At 51.6% G+C, this 21,784-nt stretch overlaps 1 protein-coding gene across 2 annotated transcripts in view; it reads right to left on the bottom strand.

Annotated features, from left to right (window-relative positions):
* Positions 1 to 283: 283 nt before the first annotated feature.
* NECTIN2 (nectin cell adhesion molecule 2) overlaps positions 284 to 21,784 on the bottom strand; it is a 35,765-nt gene continuing 14,264 nt past the window's right edge. Inside the window, exons 3-9 of one of the 2 annotated variants that reach the window (XM_053604268.1) lie at positions 17,667 to 17,963; positions 16,382 to 16,499; positions 15,858 to 16,006; positions 7,839 to 7,992; positions 3,620 to 3,683; positions 3,404 to 3,490; positions 284 to 1,379 (exon numbers count right to left, since the gene is read on the bottom strand). In XM_053604268.1, coding sequence (XP_053460243.1) covers positions 1,113 to 1,379; positions 3,404 to 3,490; positions 3,620 to 3,683; positions 7,839 to 7,992; positions 15,858 to 16,006; positions 16,382 to 16,499; positions 17,667 to 17,963 — 1,136 coding nt within the window. In that variant the 3' untranslated portion in view covers positions 284 to 1,112. Of the gene's footprint in view, positions 1,380 to 3,403; positions 3,491 to 3,619; positions 3,684 to 7,838; positions 7,993 to 10,550; positions 11,497 to 15,857; positions 16,007 to 16,381; positions 16,500 to 17,666; positions 17,964 to 21,784 lie in introns of those variants that run through there. The other variant, XM_053604269.1, reaches the window with a different exon arrangement.

Genomic DNA, 21,784 nt, shown 5'->3' on the forward strand with positions numbered 1-21,784 from the left:
TGCTCTTGCTCAGACTGGCCTAAAACTCTTGACCTTAAGTGATTCTCCCACCTCAGCTTCCCAAAGTGCTAGTATTACAGGCACGAGCCTAAACTGGCCTATTATTTTGTTTTTGACTTGATGCACTTTTGCTCATTACCCTCTTATTCTCTTTGGATCTTTGGTCCTTTTCTTTTCTGACTGTAATATCTTGACTTCTGGTTCACCGATTTCCCTTAACTCTTATTCATTCCCCACCCTGTCCCCTCACATCCCACAGAAAACACCAAAGACTTGATCAAAGTATAAACTCATATGTTGTAGGAAATGGTTAGCTTACAAAACAGTATGATATCCCTACCTTCAACCCAGGTGACCTGAAGGGGGACGTTTAGGTCTCATCCCACTGGGCAGGGGTAAAAGGATTCAGTAGTCTTTATGGTAATTTCAAATTCTTCTCCCAAGGTTGGGGCTATCAAGGCACACTTTGCATGAGGCTTGCCCCATCTAGTCCTGGGTTGAAGCTTCAAGCTCTGTAGATAGGAATTGGGGCTCAGGGAGGGGTCTGGACCCTGAGACTCCTGCCTGCAGGAGGGAGGAGATAGGAAAGCTCTACCTTGGGCTGGGGAATCCCTTCCCTCCACCTTTGGGGAATGAAGTGGGGTGGGGGCAAATGGGGTCCTGCCGCCTGAGGGCTCAGGTCTGAGCAGCAGGGAGTCCCTAATGCACACTCCAGACCTATTGGGAATTTACTGGCTGAGGACAAATCCTAGGTCTGGGGTCTGCTTTGGGATTTGGAGGAGTCAAAATGTTGGTGGAAGATGAGAGGTATGGTTTAAGGTCACAGTCTTAGAGAGAAGTCCTTGAAGTCAGGTTGGGCAGAAGCCTACTTTCCCTACTCCTGCCTCATAAAATAAGGTTACCAGGTCTCCATTGTCACAGCAGGTTTCTCTGGGTCAGTGATCAGGGGTCAGAGGTCATAATGGAGCCATCAAGGTAGAAGTCACAGATGGGATGCATGTGTGTTAAATGACAAGTGGCATGGCCAGAGGTCAGGGGGTACTGGTCAAAGATCTCTAGCAGAAGGCTAAGAGATCAAAAGATGAGAGCTAAGAGGCCAGATCCATGGCAGCTCACACATACATGGCCCGGGACATGACAAAGCCTTTGCCTTGGTAGGAATCAGAAGGGCTGGTGTAGGACAGGGCATCATAGATGGGGTTGATCTTGTCCAGATAGTCTTCCTCCTCTTCCTCTTCATCCTCTAGATCCAGGGAAGTTCCCTCCACAGCAGGTGGCCCTGGAGGCACGAGGATGGGGGGTGCCAGGCTCGTGGCTCCAAGGAGCAGGGGTCCTGACCGCTCTTCCAAGGTGGGCAGCTCATGGTATCGAGGCATTTCCTGGGGGAAAGGAAGGTGTGGGAACTTAATGTCACCTCCTGAGCATGATCCAGATTCCCAATCTGCCCCTTGACCCTACATTCTGACCACCCTCTCTCCCATGCCAATCAGATCTGTCTTCACTCCTTGTCCCCTGACCAATATTGCACTGGGATAGTCATATAGTCTATCCCTAACCCATGACCCAGAACACAAACCTCACCCACTAAATCCTGGGCCTCACATATGTCCCTTGATCCCCGACCCCAAGTCTTTTGCCATGAACATTTTATCTGTTTTTTTTTTGTTTGTTTGTTTGTTTGTTTTTTGTAGAGACAGAGTCTCACTTTACCGCCCTTGCTAGAGTGCCATGACTTCACAGGACTCACAGCAACCTCCAGCTCTTGGACTTCCGCGATTCTCCTGCCTCAGCCTCCTGAGCAGCTGGGACTACAGGCGCCTGCCACAACGCCCAGCCATTTTTTTGTTGCAGTTCAGCCGGGGCCGGGTTTGAACCCACCACCCTCGGTATATGGGGCCGGAGCCCTACCCACTGAGCCAGAGGCGCCGCCATTTTTTTTTGTTTGTTTTTTTAGAGACAGAGTCTCACTTTATCACCCTCGGTAGAGTGCCATGGCTTCACAGCTCACAGCATCCTCCAACTCCTGGGTTTAGGAGATTCTCTTGCCTCAGCCTCCCGAATAGCTGGGACTACAGGAGCCTACCACAGCGCCCGGCTATTTTTTTATTTTTTGAGACAGAGCCTCAAGCTGTCGCACTGGATAGAGTGCGGTGTTATCACAGCTCACAGCAACCTCCAACTCTTGGGCTCAAGTGATTCTCCTGCCTCCGCCTCCCAAGTAGCTGGGACTACAGGCGCCCACCACAACGCCGGGCTATTTTTTTTGGTTGTAGCCATCATTGTTGATTTGCGGGCCCAGGCTGGATTCGAACCCTCCAGCTCAGGCGTATGTGGCTGGTGCCTTAGCTGCTTGAGCCACAAGCACTGAGCCTTATCTGTTTTTCTATATATATATATATTTTTTTTTTTTTTTTTCCAGTTTTGGCCGAGGTTGGTTTCGAACCCACCACCCTCGGTATATGGGGCCGGTGTCATACTCCCTGAGCCACAGGCACCGCCCCTTTTTTTTTTTTTTTTTATACAGAGTCTCCCTTTGTGGCCCTCAGTAGAGTGCTATGGCATCACAGCTCACAGCAACCTCCTGCTCTTGGGCTTAGGTGATTCTCTTGCGTCAGCCTCTCTAGTAGCTGGCACCACAGGCACCCGCCACAACGCCCAGCTATTTTTTTGTTGCAGTTTGGCCAGGGCCGGGTTCGAACCTTGGTATATGGGGCTGGCGCCCTACTCACTGGGCCACAGGCACCGCCTAAACCTTTCATCCTTGACCCCTAAACAGCCCCTCCAAACTTGACATCTCTCAATCTCAAGCCAGGTCCCCTGGCCTCCAGGAGACCACTGAGGAGAACGAATTTCTGTCTTGTCCCAACATGGCATCTGCTAAATGTAGATACTCAACCAATTTTCATTGACTTTAAACTCAAACCTCATGTCTTGAACTTTTTTTTTTTTTTTTTTGGTAGAGACAGAGTTTCACTTTATTGCCCTCGGTAGAGTGCCGTGGCATCACACAGCTCACAGCAACCTCCAACTCCTGGGCTTAGGTGATTCTCCTGCCTCAGCCTCCCGAGCAGCTGGGACTACAGGCGCCTGCCACAATGCCTGGCTATTTGTTGCAGTTTGGCCGGGGCTGGGTTTGAACCCGCCACCCTCGGTATATGGGGCCGGCGCCCTGCTCACTAAGCCACAGGTGCCGCCCCTCATGTCTTGAACTTTTTCACCCCTGACGCCTCCAACACACTCACACACCCATAATCCTGAATGCATCTCAATGCTGTTAAATTCTAACCAGACACTGTCCTGACTTTGAATTGTGACCTTTAGTCTGTGACATCTTCTGTCATGACCTGATCCCTGACTCTTAAACCCAGATCCCAAACCCAGCCCTGTGCTCCCGAGCTCTTACCTGCTCAGCACACGAGACACTAGCATCAAAGTAAGGGGTCTTGAGTGGGCTGTGCTCAGAGGCCCCCAGAGTGAAGAGTTGGGAGGGCTGTGGTGGAGGGAAAAGGGCAGGTCAGGATCCCCTTCAGCTGGGCCCCCCAGGCACCCCTCCAGCTGTAGCCTCAGTGAGAAAAGGTGTGGAGGCAGGGGTAACTTGGACACCAGGGGACATGCTCACCATCTCTGATTCCTCCAGCTTTGCCTTTGGGGTTGGTGGCTTGTATGAGGGAGGTCCCTCCAGGCTGTGGGGTAGAAGGTAGGTGAAGTGGAAGCTAAGACCTGGGAATCCCTCCTACTCCAGGGATGCTGCATATTCTGATCTCCCTCTACCCCCATCCCCTCAGATAAGAGATCTTATTCACCCCACAGTCACATCGAGCTGTGCTTCCCCTTCAGGGCACTTACTGAGTTTGTATTTGAATGTTATTTATGATACCTTCAATTACCATACCCTACTATGAGCTCTGCTAGGGAAAGAATGAGATCTATGCCGGAGTGCGAGTGGCTCACGCCTGTGGTCTTAGCACTCTGGGAGCCCAAGGTGGATGGATTGCTTAAGCTCAGGAGTTTGAGACCAGCCTGAGCAAGGGTGAGGCCCTGTCTCTATTAAAAATAGAAAAACTAACTGGATGTGGTGGCAGGCACCTGAAGTCCCAGCTACTGCAGAGGTTGAGGCCAAGAGGATTGCTTGAGCCCAGGAGTTTGAAGTTTCTGTGAGCTATGCTGCCATTGCACTCAATCCCAGGGTGACAGAGTGAGACCCAATATCCAAAAAAAGTAGAGGGCAGCGCCTGTGGCTCAAAGGGGTACGGCGCCGGCCCCAAATGATGGAGTTGGCCGGTTCAAACCCAGCCCCGGCCAAAAACTGCGAAAATAGATAAATAAATAAATAAAAGTAAAATAAAATCAAAAAAGTAGAATGAGATCTGGGTCATCAACTCAGTGTTCCAGAACCCACTATGAGGAATTCAGCAAAAGTCTGTAAAAAGAATGAATAAATAGGGCGGTGCCTGTTGCTCAGTGGGTAGAATGCCAGCCACACATGCCAAGGGTGGCGGGTTCAAACCCAGCCCTGGCCAAAATGCAACAAAAAAATAGCCAGGCGTTGTGGCAGGCGCCTGTAGTCCCCGCTACTCGGGAGGCTGAGACAAGAGAATCACCTAAGCCCAGGAGTTTGAGGTTGCTGTGAAATGTGATGCCACAGCCCTCTACTGAGGGTGACAAAGTGAGACTCTGTCTCTAAAAAAAATTAGTAAATAAAATAAACTAGCTGTTTCACACATCATCTTCCCAGATTTGTGATACAAAGAACAATGTTATTTTATTTTTATTATTATTTTTTTTGAGACAGAGTTTCATTTTGTCACCCTCGGTAGAGAACCGTGGCGTCACAGCGGTAGAGTGCTGTGGCGTCACAGCTCACAGCAACCTTTAACTCTTGGGCTTATGCGATTCTCTTGCCTCAGCCTCCCAAGTAGTTGGGACTACAGGCACCTGCCACAGTGCCGGGCTATTTTTTTTTTTTTTCTATTGTAGTTTGGCCAGGATCGGGTTCGAACCCACCACCCTTGGTATATGGGGCCGGTGCCCTACCCACTGAGCCACAGGCGCCGCCCAGAACAATGTTATTTTAATATAAATTATTGGTAACAATTTAGGAATTGCTTCTTCTTTATTCCTTAAAAACCCACTTGTAACAGCTGCTAAATCTGAGTGTTTATTTAGGGCAACTCAAATCTATGCTCCCTTCAAGCTCTGGACTTGAATAAACTCCAACTTCATGAAATTTTCTGAATCTCATTATTTATTATTTATTTATTTATTTATTATTTATTTATTTGTTTTTTTTGTAGAGACAGAGTCTCACTTTATGGCCCTCGGTAGAGTGCCGTGGCCTCACACAGCTCACAGCAACCTCCAACTCCTGGGCTTAAGCGATTCTCTTGCCTCAGCCTCCCGAGTAGCTGGGACTACAGGCGCCCGCCACAACGCCCGGCTATTTTTTGGCTGCAGTTTGGCCGGGGCCAGGTTTGAACCCGCCACCCTCGGTATATGGGGCCGGCGCCTTACCGACTGAGCCAAAGGCGCCGCCCCTATTTATTTATTTATTTATTTTATTTATTTATTTTTTTGTAGAGACAGAGTCTCACTTTATGGCCCTCTGTAGAGTGCTGTGGCCTCACACAGCTCACAGCAACCTCCAACTCCTGGGCTTAAGCGATTCTCCTGCCTCAGCCTCCCGAGCAGCTGGGACTACAGGCGCCCGCCACAACGCCTGGCTATTTTTTGGTTGCAGTTTGGCCGGGGCTGGGTTTGAACCCGCCACCCTCGGTATATGGGGCTGGCGTCCTACTCACTGAGCCACAGGCGCCGCCCATATTTATTTTTTTAATATATTATTTATTTATTTGTAGAGATGAGGTCGCATGCTATAGCCCAGGTTAAAATGGAGTGGCTTGACCACAGCTCATTGTAGCCTTGAACTCCTGGCCTCAAGGGATCCTCCCGCCTCAGCTTCTGGAGTAGTTGGGACTACTAGCCACCATGCCCAGCTAATTCTTGCATTTTTTTTGAGACAGAGCCTCAAGCTGTCACCCTGCGTAGAGTGCCATGCAATCACAGCTCACAGCAACCTCAAACTCCTGGGCTCAAGCGATTCTCCTGCCTCAGCCTCCCAAGTATCTGGGACTATAGGCACCTGCCACAACACCTAGCTATTTTTTGGTTGCAGCCGTCATTGTTGTTTGGCAGGCCGGGCTGGATTCAAACCTGCCAGCTCAGGTGTATGTGGCTGGTGCCTTAGCCACTTGAGCCACAGGCGCCGAGCCATATATATATATATATATATATTTTAATTGAGACAGTCTCACTTTGTTGCCTTTGGTAGAGTGCCATGGCGTCATAGCTCACAGCAACATCCAACTCTTGGGCTCAAGCAATTCTCTTGCCTCAGCCTCCCAAGTAGCTGGAACTGCAGGTGCCCACCACAGTGCCCAACCTTTTTTTTGTTCTAGCTGGGTTTGAACCCACCAGACCCGGTGCATGTGGCCAGTGCCCTACCCACTGAGCAACAGGCGCTGCCCTAACTCTTGTATTTTTTGTGGAGACAAGGTCTTGCTGTGTTGCTCAGGCTCATCTGGAATTCCTGGACTCAAGCAATCCTCCCTCCTCAGCCTCCTGAGTCACTGGGATTACAGGTGTGAGTACCACCCATGACATGAATCTCATTATTTGACAAATGCACCTCACTGAGTGTGGCACGTAACAGATACTCTACATGGAGATTTCCCTAAGATCCAATCTCCCTCTTTCTCATAGTAATAGAGATGTTGTCTATGTGGCATATGTGGCATAATAATAGAGGTTTTATCTATGTGGCATGTGACCACACAGAATAAGTACTATATTTCCCACCTGCCCCTGCAGCTGGTGCAGCCATGTGACTAGGTTCTGGACAATAGAAAGTGAAAGGAAATAATTGTTGCAACTTCTGAGCTGAGTTTCTTTTTTTTTTTTGTAGAGACAGAGTCTCTCTTTATGGCCCTTGGTAGAGTGCCGTGGCATTACACAGCTCACAGCAACCTCCAGCTCCTGGGCTTAAGCGATTCTCTTGCCTCAGCCTCCCGAGTAGCTGGGACTACAGGCGCCCACCACAGCACCCGGCTATTTTTTTTTTTTTTTTTATTGTTGGGGATTCATTGAGGGTACAATAAATCAGTTACACTGATTGCAATTGTTAGGTAAAGTCCCTCTTGCAATCATGTCTTGCCCCCATAAAGTGTGACACACACTAAGGCCCCACCCTCCTCCCTCCATCCCTCTTTCTGCTTCCCCCCCCCATAAACTTATCACCCGGCTATTTTTTCGTTGCAGTTTGGCTGGGGCTGGGTTTGAACCCGCCACCCTTGGCATATGGGGCCAGCGCTGTACTCACTGAGCCACAGGCACCGCCCTGAGCTGAGTTTCTTTACAGGGTAGCCAACACCTTCTATTTTCTTTTCCCCTTCTCGTTGAGCCACAGGCGCCGCCCTTCTTTTCCCCTTCTCATTGGCAAGAATGGGGTCATTAAAGCTAGGATGACCATGTTTGGTTACCAGGTTTGATAGAAGAGCAAGGAGTCATTTTAGAAAGTGAATGAAGCCCACACTCTAGGGAAGATGGAGCAACAAGATGGCAGGAGCCTGGGCTCTGATGAGACTTCACAGAGCAAAGCTATCTTACCTATACTTCATGGGAGAGAGAAATAAACTCTCCTCTCCACCCTATTTAGGTCCCAGTTATGTTGAATCTCTCTGTTTCACATAGTCATTATCGATAATTTTTCTCCTTGCCCCCCACCCCATACTTCCCAGTTCTGCAACTCCTCCCCCATCCACTTCTCAGGGCCCATGACTCACTCATCCTCCTCCTCTGCCCCCTGAAGCCTCTGTTCCTTCCGCTGCTGTCGGCAGATGAGAATGCCTGTGGCAGCCACAGCAGTAGCAATAATGGCAGCGATGATGCCTCCAATGATGCCACCTGTGGCCCCTGCACCTGCTGTGTTGGGGGATTCTGCAAGGAGAGGGACAACATGAGGACGTCTAGAGGAGGAAGCCAAAGCTCCTCATTTCATGCTACCCATCCCCCAAGTCATCATCCACCTGTTTACTTGCTCTCCCATGAGCAAAGAACATTCTTTCATTCAACTAATCCCTACTGAGCATGATTAAGGAGCATTTGTTGGGTGTTGGTCATTGGGAGATGGGGTGGAGAACAAAACAGAAATTCTCTGCTCTCATGGATCTGGTGCTGGTTGAGCAGAGCAGCTGAAAATGAACAAATTAATAGAATGCCTAACAGGCCAGGTGAAAACAAGTGATAGAGTAAACAAATATAGTGTGGAAGGTGACAAGGAAGTGACAGAGGGGCCCCCAAAGGCAGTCAAAGGGGGCCTGTGATATGACATATGAGCAAAGACCTGAAAGCGATGACGGGAGTGAGCTGTGAGAACTGAGAATGGTTCAGTGCCTGTAGCTCAGAGGCTAGGGCGCCTGCCACATACACTGGGTCTGGGGGGTTCGAACCCAGCCTGGGTCCGCCAAACAACAACAACAATGACAATAAAAAAATAAAAATAAAAAAAACCGCTGGGCGCCTGTAGTCCCAGCTACTCAGGAAGTTGAGGCAAGAGAATCACTTAATGGGCGGCACCTGTGGCTCAGATGAGTAGGGCACCAGCCCCATATGCCGGAGGTGGTAGGTTCAAGCCCAGCCCCAGCCAAAAACTGCAAAAAAAAGAGAGAATCACTTAAGCCCAAGAGTCTGAAGTTGCTGTGAGCTGTGACGCCATGGCACTCTACCTAGGGTGATATAGTGAGTCTCAAAAAAAAAAGAGAACTGAGAATGTGAGAATGTTGTGGGCAGAAGGAACAGCCATGCAGCCAATGCAAGGACTTTGACGAAGCCTCTTTTTTTTTTTAAGGAAAAGCAGGGACAGCAGGTACTAGGGGAAGAGTGAGAAGGTGGAGTGGGGAGATGAGAGAAGGGAGGTGCTAAAAGGCAGAGAACTGGGGGGAATTCTGGAATTGGAAAGAGAACCCCTCACTCATTGCTGGGAATGGAGTCTTGTCCAACCTAACAGGAAAAGGGGTCCAGATGCTCACTCCCCAGGGCCTCCTTTGAGGCACTCCCCTTTCTATTTTTCCCATCTGCCATTCCTTTTTATGTTTGTTTCTTTTTTTTGAAACAGAGTCTCACAGAGTCACCCTGGGTAGACTGCTGTGGCGTCATAGCTCACAGTAACCTCAAGCTCTTGGGCTCAAGCAATCCTCCTGCCTCAGCCTCCTGAGTAACTGGGACTACAGGTGCCTGCCACAATGCCCAGCTAGTTTTTCTGTTTTAGTATAGACAGAGTCTCACTCTTGCTTAGCCTGGTCTTGAAATCCTGAGCTCAAGCGATCCAACCACCTCGGCCTCCCAGAGTGCTAGGATTACAGTGTGAGCCACCGTGCCTGGCCTCTGCCTACCTTTCCTAATGGAAAAGTAATTGGAGTGATTACCTGTTTACTTGGCAAATTCCATACTAGATGGTGAGTCCCAAAGGCCAGCACACAAGTGGGGAGTTTGCTGGATGTGTAAGGAGGGCCCCACATGGGCACTCAAGAGCCCATGTACCCAGGGTGCATAAAATCCTCCACCCCAACCCTCCCCACTTTGCCAGGGGAGGGGTAGGGAGTGTAGGTGAAGTGGGGGAAACAGACAATAAACAAGTGAGGAGTTAAGAGGTGACCCACATGTCAACCCCCAATCCAGGTGAGGAGAGAAGCTTCCAAGAGGACGATGTCTGTATCCCTGGACTATCCGATCCCTGAAGCTCTGGTTCCGTGCGCAGCCTGGCATCCTTCAGAGTGTTGGAGAATAGCAGAGTGATTGCTGTTTGGTCTGTGCACACACATTTTCATCCTAAAAACACTGTTATTTCTGTTGTTGTTGTGGGCTGTGTGCCCCCAGAAGGGCAGAGCTGGATCTGCATAGGCCACCTCTGTGACTCTAGTTATCGCCTGGCACAGGGCACCATCCAGAGTAGGTGGAAGTCAGTGCTTGTTGAAGAAATGAACTTCTCAAGCCCCTCCTGGCAACTCAGCCTGCACCAAGGGTGTCATATCCTCAACGGACCCTAGAACAGCCTGCGCCCAGTGCTGGACTGAGTAGAGGTGACTTGGGTTTAAAGCCTTCCCCTTTCAATGCCCCTCACTGAGCTGGGGAGCTCTAGGACCTCCTTGGTCCTTGGTTATCTAGCTGGGGGGAAGCGAGGGGTGTGGAGCTGCTACTTCTCTCTCTCTGAATCATCAAAAATCCCCTCAGTGGATTCCTAAGAGTCAAGTTAGGGGAAGGAGGACAGGAGAGGCCACAGTGTGGTTGCGGAGGGTGGGGCTTTCCTGTGTCCTCAGCAACCTGGGGGTCAGTTCTGAGCAGTCTCCAGAGGACAGATCCCCCACCCTTGGCCCTCCCAACCCCTTAGGACCCAGGAACCTGCCAAGCCCCTGCTGCCCCTGCCCCAGGGTCCAGGGAACTCAGCACCGGATCCAGTAAGACAGCCTCTGTCCCGGGACCAGGAGTGCAAATGCCCCAGCCTCTGAGCCCCAATTCCCAAGACCTAATTCCTAGTCCCACCAGCCTTGGATTCTTGGGCATCCAATGTGTCCTTCAAGGACCCCAGTGGTCTAAGCCCCACCAGGCTTCCTTCCCTGGGGCCCAGTTCAGTTCTTCCCAAGCTCTGGGACCTAGCAGTTCCTGTAGAACCCACTCTTTCCCCAGGACCCAAGTTGGGGTCTGATATATTACAAGACACCCCCAGTGTTTTCCTCCAAGGCATTTATTAACTCCTGAGTGTTGTGGGGCCGGGGGCAGGCTGGAGCCCAACACGAGTCTTTGGGGGGAGGGTCCTCCCTGGATCCCACTACTGAGGTCCCCGGGGCGCTCCTTCCCCATGCAGCCCTGGAGACAGAAGTCCAGTGTGTGATTGCATCTCCTCCAAATCCCAGAAAAGTGGGAGGTAGCATTCCAACTCCAGTGTCATCAGGACAAACAAGTCCAACCAGTCTGGAACCCGCTGCTGGCCTGGCTGTGGCCAGCATGGGGAAGGCAGGAAAGCCTGGGCCCAGCTCTGTCTCTGTCACACATAAACAGCCCGCCTTGAGATGAGGGAGCCATCCAGCTGTGACTCCATGTCATCCTCCAGTGCTGCGGGTGGAGGCAACATGAGGCCTTCCTCTGCCTTTTTCTCTTCCTCCTCCTCCACCTCCTCCTCCTCCTTGGCTTCTGGCCTCATGGGTCCAGGGACTACTGGCGTCCAGAAGATGGGGCCCCCATTCCCAAACACCTGAGTTTTCGGATCGTAGGATCCCCTGATGTCTCCTCCTCCTCCTCCTTCTCCAGGGCTCTTCCTCTTCCTCCTCACCCTCAGCAGGATGAAGGCCAAGGACCCCCCAGTCAGAAGCAGCAGCACCAGCAGTGTCCCTCCCACAGCCCCCCACACCAGTTGACCCGAGTCTCGGGGCAAGGCCCGGGGAGTGTCTGAGGAGAGAGAGGAGGGGTGAGAGAAAGAGAAAAAAGGAAACTAGGTCACAGAGGTCATGAAGACAGATTGAGGGGTGGGGAACTGGACGCAGGGGTGTGACTCTGCGGGGCAGAAGAATAGAGAAAGAGGAGGAGGACGGAAGGCAGAGCCCATCCACCCCTTGATGCAGGCTGGGCACTTTGTGCCATGAGGGGTTGCCAACCTGTGGCTCCTAGATATGTGCCCCCACTTCTGCACGGGATATCTTCAAATATTGCTAGCCCACTTTCAAAATTCAGGCAATTTCATCTAAGAATCCAGACTTCTCTCCGGGGGAAAGGAAACAAGCTCTGGCAACACTAAACTCTCATCTCCACCTGGGGATTGGCTATAACTGGGTGAATGCTGGTTGTTTGGAACAGAGCAGATCTGGCCACTGGGTCACTTGTGGGGACCCTATAGGCTCCTGAGATTACAACCCCCTCTGGACACACTGTGGGTCCTCCCCAAACTCCAAGGTCAGGGTCACAGAATCTCGGGGCAGAGAACAGGAGATTTGAGCATTAGGCCATCTGATTCCAGGGGCTCTTTGTTCTTTGAGAGTCTCCGGGTCATTCCTCCCGATGGAACAGCTGGATGAACCTGGTTGGAGTTTTGTGGCTTCCTCCTCTCTGGGCTGTGCACCCCCAGCATGTAAAATTTGGCTCATAATTACCACTGTCCTGGCTTCCTTTGTGCTCCCTGAAGTGGGTTAGGTAGCTGGGGCGGGGGGGGGGGGGCATTTGTGGGACGTGAAGAGAAGCCGGGGAGACAGGGAGGGGGCTCCTGGGCCCCAAACCAGCACGAGATGCTATCTCGTGCCCCTTGCCCCCATCCCTGCTTGCAGGGCCTGACTGGGAGAGTTGGTGTGGGGCATCACATCCACGCGACCCTCACCCTGCATGGGCATCTGTTCCTAGTCATGGGGACAGGGGTCATGACTCAGTAGTCTGTCAAATCAGTACAGTGACTCACAAGCAGCATTAAAATTAGACCAGAATCCTTTTAGGGGGTTATATGTCTATCCCTAGATGTTGGGTTGAAATATGAGATTAAATTTTTTTTTTTTTTTTGTGGTTTTTGGCTGGGTTTTTGTGGTTTTAAACCTGCCACCTCCGGCATATGGGACCGGCGCCCTACTCCTTGAGCCACAGGCGCCGCCCGAGATTAAATTTTTCTATTTACTAGGAGTGCTGCTCAGTGACGTCTGGAACCCAGTTTGAGCTTGTGCTGGAATGCTTGTCTGGAGGTGGTAGTGGTATTTTGGGGCTCATGGCTGAGTCTGTTCACGTGTCTGGGTTAAAAGTTCTTTGAGTCTCCCTGAGGATTTTGTCTGTCCCAAGGTGCGATATGAGTACCTGTGTGTGTATTAGTGTGAACCCCAAACTGTGTCTTTGTGCCAGCAGGTCCAAATCTGTGTGTGTAAGGGAACGTGGGTTGGCAGCTCAGAGGCCCTCTCAGAGCTCTGCATGCATTTTCTCTTGAGGGTGACTAGCGGTTGGGACACTCACTACCTACGACTTTGTGATGATTTTTTTTTTTTTTTTTTGAGATAGAGCCTCAAGCTGTCACCCTGGGTAGAGTGCTGTGGCATCACAGCTCACAGCAACCTCCAACTCCTGCACTCAAGCGATTCTCCTGCCTCTGCCTCCCAAGTAGCTGGGACTACAGGTGCCCGCCACAATGCCTGGCTATTTTTTGATTGCAGCCATCATTGTTGTTTGGCGGGCCCAGGCTGAATTCGAACCCACCAGCTCAGGTGTATGTGACTGGCGTCTTAGCCGCTTGAGTCACAGGTGCTGAGCCATGTGATGATTTTTTTTATAGTCTCACTCCTTGTCCTGGGTAGAGTGCTGCAGTGTCATAGCTCACAGCAACCTCAAACTCTTGGGCTCAAGCGATCCTCTTGCCTCAGCCTCCCGGGTAGTTGGGACTACAAGTGTCCACCACAATGCCTGGCTAATTTTTTTATTTTTAGTAGAGACAGGGTCTTGCTCTTGCTCAGGCTGGTCTCTAACTCCTGAGCTCAGGTGACCCATAAGAGTAGAGACCTTGGCGGCACCCGTAGCTTAGTGGGTAGGGCACTGGGTTGTAGGTTAAAACTCGGCCTGGGCCTGCTAAACAAACAATGACAATTGCAACCTCCCCTCCACAAAAAAAATGTAGGGCATTGTGGTGGGCACCTGTAGTCCCAGCCACTTGGGAGGCTGAGGCAAGAGAATTGCTTAAGCCCAAGAGTTTGAGGTTGCTGTGAGCTGTGATGCCACCGTACTCTACCAAGAGCGACATGGTGAGACTCTGTCTCAAAAAAAAGAAAAAAAGAGTAGAGACCTGGCTTCAGCCTCCCAGAGTGCTAGGATTACAGGGGTGAGTCACCAGGCCCAGCCTGTGATGATGTTTTGACTATGGGTGGGTCTGTGGCTACTGCTGGGGGGTACAGGGGGTGTCTCTCTACAAGGCTGAGGCTTTCTCCAGGCTGTGGCTCTGTTTGTGTTCTCTCAGGCACACGTGTACTGATGGCTGAGTGCTGCCAGAGGACGAGCACTCTGGGGCTGGAGGTGCTCCGGGCAGCCAGCCCAGGCGTCCTCTCCACCGTGTGCCTGTGAGGTGGTGTATTCCTTAAGTGCGACAGCGTCTGTGCTCTGCAGGCTCTAACTGCGGAGGCACTTCCGAGTGAGCGGGGGACAGCTCTTGGGTGTGTCCCTACGGAGAAGTCAGGGCTGTGTTTCCAGTTCAAGTGTCTCGCTGGGTGAGTGGAGCCGACACTCCTCTGGGTGTGCCTCTGAGGGTAGGGACTGTGTCTCTCCCACCATTGTATTCCCAACCTCAAGGACGATGCCTGGTAGAGAGGAAACCTCAACACATATTTGGCAGATGAGAATCTCCATAACGGAGTTCTGGAGAGTTTCAGAGGATGCGCTCCTCCCAGAAGGCCCGTGAGCTTCCTCCTTTCCTCCCAAGTATCTGTGTGTGAAGGATGACGTTTCTGCCTGTGACTGCTACAGCCCCTTGTGCTTCCAGTGTGTTTGTGTCTCCGCCCGGGTGTTGTGTTTATGCACATGTGAGTGTGAGCCAGTTTTCTCTCTGGGTTTGTTGTCTACAACTGTGTTTCTGGTTACCATCTCTCTGGTGAGTGTCTGAATTCCAAAAGAGGGGTCTGTTTTCCTTTGGGTGTCCCTGCAAATGTGTGTATGTTGTGACATTAAGTCTCAGTAAGGGGGTCTGTTTCTTGTCTGTCTCTGGGTGTCGGTCTGCGTGACAAGTACAGCCTATGGGTGTGAGTTTGTCCCTACATCTTGGGTTGTGTCTCTGAGGGGCTCTGCTCCTGCCCAAAGGGACCAACATTCCATGCTGCATGGACAGTCGCCCTGGGAGGGTGTTTCTTTTCTCTCTCTCTTTTTTTTTTTTGTAGAGATGGAGTTTCACTTTATTGCCCACAGTAGAGTGCGTTGGTGTCACACAGCTCACAGCAACCTCCAGTTACTGGGCTTAGGCGATTCTCCTGCCTCAGCCTCCCAAGTAGCTGGGACTACAGGCACACGCCAGGATGCCTGCCTATTTTATTGTTGCAGTTTTGGCTGGGGCTGGGTTTGAACCTGCCACCTTCAGTATATGGGGCCAGTGCCCTGCCCACTGAGCCATAGGTGCCACCCTGGGATGGTGTTTCTAAGAATTGTTCAGTCAAGGTATGTGTGACATCTGTTGGGCTCCGATTGGGTGCCACCTGGCTTTGTTCAGTCCATGTTGGCCAGTGCCGCTGCTCTCCTGGGTATATGTCTGGGTGACTGGGTTTGAGTGTGTGGAGTTCTGAGGCATCTTAAGAGTTCTTGACCTAGAGTGTGTCTCTGCGGATGCGGGTCCTGCCTGCTGTGGCACTGACCTGAGGGGTCTCTGGCCCCAGCTCCAGGGTATATGTGTCTCTATTTCTAAGTACATGAGCCTGTTATTGTCCCTGCCGCCCTCGATGTATGCGGGGCCTGGCTGTGTTTCTGAACGGGGCCAGGGAGCTGTGTGTGTTCGTGAGCATGGGTATGTGTGAGAGACTTTGTGGGTATGTGTCAGTCACAAGCCTGTGACAGCTTCCCTGATCTCTCGCTGAAGACCCTTCCCAGGCCACAAGCTCCAGACTCTACTGCCCATGCCCACCTGTCACCCCAAATCTAGACCCCAACCTGAGGCATGAGGGAAAAGCTAAACCGTCCTCCCCTCCGTCAGTGAGGCGGGTCTCATCTCTCCCTAGGTCGGCGGCACAACCCCCCCACCCCCATGCAGCCCCCAAACCTGAAGGAACTAGGCAGCAGGCCAGGGTTTTCACATGCAGATCCCAAGACCTCCTTACCTCGGACAAAAACGATCTGCTCAGCACGACCTGTGCCAACAGCATTGGTGACGGTGCAGATAAAGGTAGTGTTGACCAGTGTGTCCACTGAGTGGATGATCAGCTGGGGGCCCTGGGCCACTGCTGAGGCTGGGAAGACGCCTGAAGTCCTGGAGGGGTGTGAGGTCAGGTGAGGAGGATGTTAGGTTGACAGTGGGGCCTGTCATACACCTCTTAGGAGCCAGGCCTGATAACACACCTCTTAGGAGCCAGGCTCTAGGGACCTAACTTACCCCTGGAGACCCCAAACTGCCAGACAGCAAACTCCCTCCATCATGGGCTCAAGAGTTCAGGCCCCTAGCCCCTCCTTCTTCAAACCCAGGGGTCTAGCTGCAGCCCTTCCTCCCTTAGACCCAGGAGTCTGGACCCCCAGCCCCTCCCCCCTCAGACCCAGGAGTCCAGGCCCCCAGCCCCTCCTCCCTCAGACCCAGGAGTCCAGGCCCCCAGCCCCTCCTCCCCCAGGAGTCTGGGTCCACAGGACTCACGTGCTCCAGTCATAGCCCGTGGGTGCTGGGTTGCTGCGGACATCGCAGTTTAGGGTGGCCTCACCACGGCCGAGGTACCAGTTATCATCATAGCCAGAGATGGAGACTTCGGGTGGATCTGGGGGAAGTGAGGTGAGGATTGGCTTAGCACAGGGGAGAATCCCAGACAGTCAGAAGCTTAAAGAAATGGGGTGGGGGGCGGCGCCTGTGGCTCAAGGAGTAGGGCACTGGTCCCGTATGCCAGAAGTGGCAGGTTCAAACCTAGCCCCGGCCAAAAAAAAAAAAAAGTGGGGTGGGCTGGCAAGAAGTACACCAGTTGGAACTGTGTGGGGCAAATCATTCCAGGTAGCCTAGGCTGAAGCCAGTATAGACACTGTCTTGGGAAACCACTACGGATAATTTAGAGGGAGTTATCCTTTACGCAGGCAGGGCCTGATGGAGCCAGTGCATATAAATCAGCACAGATAAGGCTCAAGGCATCTGTACCAGGGATACTGCCTGCAGCAGCCAGTGTAGACTTGGAATTGGCACACAAAGGCCCTGCCTGGGGAGCTAGTGCAGACCACACTGAGCTAGGGTACGAGTCAGTTAGGACAGTGACAGCAGAGCTGGTTAATATTTGACAGGCAGGTGAAGAGTGCTGGCGGGGGGCCTCTGTGGGTAACATTAGGAGGTTGCCAGTGTAGGCATTTTCTGGAACCAATAGGGTCCAGAGGAACCAATGTCAATAATATTGTGGAACAGGGATCAGTGTAGAAATCCCAGGAGAGTCAGTACTGTCAGTGCCCAGGAAAGCGTATTTAGACAGTATGGGAAGGTGTGTAGATAATGTTGGATTGGTCAGTGTAGACTATGGCCCAGATAGTTGATACAGTCAGGGAACAGTGTCAACCAGGGGCCTTGGAAGCCAGAAAACACTGTTACTGGCTGGCAAACCAGTTCTATGGGGGAGGAAAAAGCCCTAAATTGTAGTGTTTGCCAATTTCCTTGGTGTAAATATTCCATCACAATCAATTTCAAATGACCAAGACTTTACTGGATGTAGAGTTGCCCATCCCAGCTTACCACAGCATGGCAAGAGCCCAGTGAAGCGAGAGTAGACAATGAGGGGAAGTTTGTAGATGTTGCCTGCAGAGGTCAGTGTACCCAATGGGCAGGAGGGCAGGGAAGAATTTGGCCCAAGGGAACCAATATAGACAACATTCAGGTACATTGTAAATAGTGCCCCAGAGAAGTCAGTGCAGGCAGAATTGGTGGGGGTGGGGTCACCTCCTGGTGCACTCACAGCGCACAGAAAGGATCACAGGCAGCAGGACTGGCTCCTTGAAGCTCTCATGCTCCACTTTGCAGGTGATCTTGGCACCATCTGCTTGTCCCAAGGGTGCCAAGGTGAAGCGGCTGGTGACGGTGACTGTGCCAGGCTGGGGTCCTGGCCCCTGACTCTCTCTGGCCTCCCCGTCCAGGGGTGACAACCAGGAGATTCGGGCAGGAGGGCGGCCCCCTGTGGAGACACAGCGAGCCACAGGTACAGGGTCTAGGCTGAGCGTGACTTCCTGTGCCTCAGCATGGTTCTGAGGCTCGGCTGGGGAGAGGATCAGAGAGAGTGTGTCACTCCTTGCCCGTGATTATGCAACAAACACCTTGGCAGCAGAACAGAGCAGTTAGGCCCCAGTTGCCTGGGTTGAAATCCCAGCTCTGCTGCTTAGAGGTTGGGTGGCTCTAGGCAAATCATTTTGTAACTCTGTACCTCAGTTTCCTCTTTTACAAAGTGGGGGTAATAAAACTTTCCAACCCATAGGATTGCCGTATGGATTAAATAAATTGATATATAAATACAAAATGAGTAGGCCAGGCGTGATGGCTCACATCTGCAATCCTAGCACTTCGGGAGGCCAAGACAGTAGGATCACTTGAGGCAACACAGAGAGACCCTGTTTCTATTAGATAAATTAAACAAAAGCAAAAACAAAAAACAAAAAATAAAAAACAGGCCAAAGCTGAATAATATGGTTCAAAGGACCAGCTGAACAAGAGGCTCCTGCTTCTTTTCCTGTAATCACCATTAGATTGTGTTACCGGAAGTGTGATAAAGGTGACAGAGATTAGCAAAGCTGGTCTTTTGCCCTTTTCACCCCATCCTCCAAGAAAACATGGAAAAATATCAGGGGTAAAAAAACAAAAACAGACCTCCAAGAGGAAGAGCAACTCACATGTACAGCTGTGTGTTCCTAACCCAGGCTGTCCCCTGAGCTCCCAGAGTTGAGGTTCCAGTTGCCTTCTGGACCTGTCCTCTGTGCATCTCCTGAGCATCTCCTCCACATAGTATGACCCTCTTCCTCTCCTTGTCCTCCAACTTCTTCCCTGACCACTACCGAGCACTCAAAAGGTCTCTCTGCAGCCCCACCCCCACCCCGGCCACCCTCCCAGCTGTCCCCATGAGAGTGATGTTCCAGAATAAGCCCACCACTTCACTTCAGGCGCCTCAAAGCACTTCCTATGCACAGCTCCTTCCATCCCTGCTCCCACTTAATTTCGGGTCTGGGTGACTGTGCCTCCTTCTTCAGACCCCTGCCCAAGCCTCTCTTCCTCAACAGCACTGCCCTGACCTTGGTCTGGTCCCGCTACCCCCAGTTAGTGGTTCACCCATCATGAAGGCAGAGGCTTGGCCATTTTATTCTCTGCTCCTACCCCAGTGCCTAGAGGCCTGGTGCATAGTAGATGTCCTTAAACTCTCTTGCACAAGATAAATGACTGCACAGGAGAGACTTTGTGAGGGGAGGGGAGAAGAGCACGGAAAAGAACTGTGGGCCAGATGTGGTGGCTCATGCGTGTAATCCTAGCACTCTGGGAGGCTGAGGCGGGGGGATGCGTTAAGCACAGGGGTTTGAGACCAGCCTGAGCAAAAGTGATATCCCATCTCTACTAAAATAGAAAAAATAGCTGAGTGTTGTGCCAGGCACCTGGAGTCCCAGCTATTCAGGAGGCTGTGGCAAGAGGAACTCTTGAGCTCAAGAGTTTGAGGTTGCTGTGAGCTATGACACTACAGCACTCTACCCAGGGTGACTGAGTAAGAGTTTGTCTTAAAAAAAAAAAAAAAAGGGCTCGGCGCCTGTGGCTAAAGTGGCTAAGGCGCCAGCCACATACACCTGAGCTGGTGGGTTCGAATCCAGCCCGGACCTGCCAAACAACAATGACGGTTGCAACCAAAAAATAGCCAGGCATTGTGGCAGGTGCCTGTGGTCCCAGCTACTTGGGAGGTGGAGGCAGGAGAATTACTTGAGCCTAAGAGTTAGAGGTTGCTGTGAGCTGTGATGCCACAGCACTCTACCCAGGGTGACAGCTTGAGGCTCTGTCTCAAAAAAAAAAGAAAGAAAGAAAAAAAGTGAGAGCTTTCTATGGCTCTCACTTTCCCAGGACAAAAATTGTGATTTCGGGCAGCGCCTGTGGCTCAGTGAGTAGGGCGCTGGCCCCATATGCCGAGGGTGGCAGGTTCAAACCCAGCCCCGGCCAAACTGCAACAAAAAAATAGCCGGGTGTTGTGGTGGGCGCCTGTAGTCCCAGCTACTCGGGAGGCTGAGACAAGAGAATTGCGTAAGCCCAAGAGTTAGAGGTTGCTGTGAGCCGTGTGACGCCACGGCACTCTACCCGAGGGTGGTACAGTGAGACTCTGTCTCTACAAAAAACAAAACAAAACTGTGATTTCTGGGCTTTTTGTAAAAGGATGGGCTTACCCAGGATCAGTGCCGGGTGGCCTTTATCCAATGCTCTGGGGCTGAGAAGAGAAACTGAAGTATCCAGAATGATGTGGCTTTTGGGAAGTTGCCAACCCAGGGGATTTCCGAGATTTGGCAAGAAAGAGCATCCTCAAAAAACCATCTTCCCCACTTGACCAAGTGGCCATGCTAGTCATCCTTCTATTAAAGCCCGAAGGCTAGAGGTCCTTTCTGATCCTCTTTCCTCCCAATCCATGGAAAAGCCCATGGCCGGCCATCTCCTAAAGCATCTCTATGCTGCCCACTTCCCTCTGCCAGGTCCCTCTTCTAAGCCAGGAATCCTTGCTTCCTCCTGTGTCTACCCCTCCGGCGGCTCCTCACACAGCTGCCAGTCATCTTTTTATAATGCCAACAATCTGACCAGGTCCCTCATGTGGGCTGACACTTCCATGACTCCTGAAGGTGCTGTGGTTCAAATCCAACCTTCTTTCCTCCACCTGTGAGGGCTGTGCCACCTGGCTCCATTGGGGACTACTCAGCCCCTGCCTATCAGCCCTGCCTATTCTCACCAGCCTCCTTTCCATTCCTGGGGCACGTCACCTCATGCCCACCACCCAGCTGTACGTCTCCACTGTGTACAGATGGCTCCTTCTTACCTTTCTAGACTTGACTGAGACCTTCCCTGACCATTCTATCTATATTAGGCCACTAGGACCCTTACTTTTAAGCCATTACCTCCTGCCTGGATGTCTGCAGTTGTTTCTCTGTGGTCTCCCAACTTCCACACTCACCCTGCTCTCCCCCACCAACCCCCAACTGGCAGGAGCCTGTGAAAACTCAAGCCAGGTCACATCTCTCTGTTGCTCAGAACCTTCCATGGCTCTCACTTTCCCAGGACAAAAGCCAGAGTTTTCACGTGGTCCAAGGAGTTGTCCATGATCTGCTCCCCATCACCTCTTCCACACCTGCAGGGCTCCCTCCCCTCCTTCTAGTTTTGGTTCAAGTATCACCAGACCTCCCCTGCTAAAACTGCAACCTGCCCCCTCCTACTTCCACACCACCTATAACTGCCTGACTTACTCTTTTATTTTTCTTATGTATTTTCTCTCTGATGCCCCCTTACTGCAATGTAAGTCCCAGAAAGGCAGGGAGTTCCTACTGCCCCATCCCTGGAACAGGGCCTGGCACACAGCAGATGCCCAGTAAATACCTGTTAAAGGAACACCCTGATGGGCAGCGCGTGTGGCTCAATGGGTAGGGCGCAGGCCCCATATACCGAGGGTGGCGGGTTCGAATCTAGCTCGCCCAGCTAAAACAGCAATGAGAATTGCAACAAAAAAATAGCTGGGTGTTGTGGCGGGCGCCTGTAGTCCTAGCTACTCAGGAGGCTGAGGCAATAGAATTGCTTAAGCCCAAGAGTTGGAGGTTGTTGTGAGCTGTGATGCCACGGCACCCTACCCAGGGCAACAAAGTGAGACTCTGTTTCAAAAAAAAGAAAAATGAAAAAAAAACAAAACAACAAAAAAAAAAACAGCCTGTTGCCTGCTGTGTCCCAGGCACACAGAAAAGCATCCAGCATGCAGTAGGTGCTTAATGAACATTTGCCGACTGACTGAAAGACCACAGAGAAGGTGACCTCACAGCTGAAGCTGGGAGAGAAACAGACCCACAACGGGGCGCTCCCACATTG

The sequence above is a fragment of the Nycticebus coucang genome, chromosome 10 (assembly GCF_027406575.1).
Source record: "Nycticebus coucang isolate mNycCou1 chromosome 10, mNycCou1.pri, whole genome shotgun sequence".
NCBI lineage: Eukaryota > Metazoa > Chordata > Mammalia > Primates > Lorisidae > Nycticebus > Nycticebus coucang.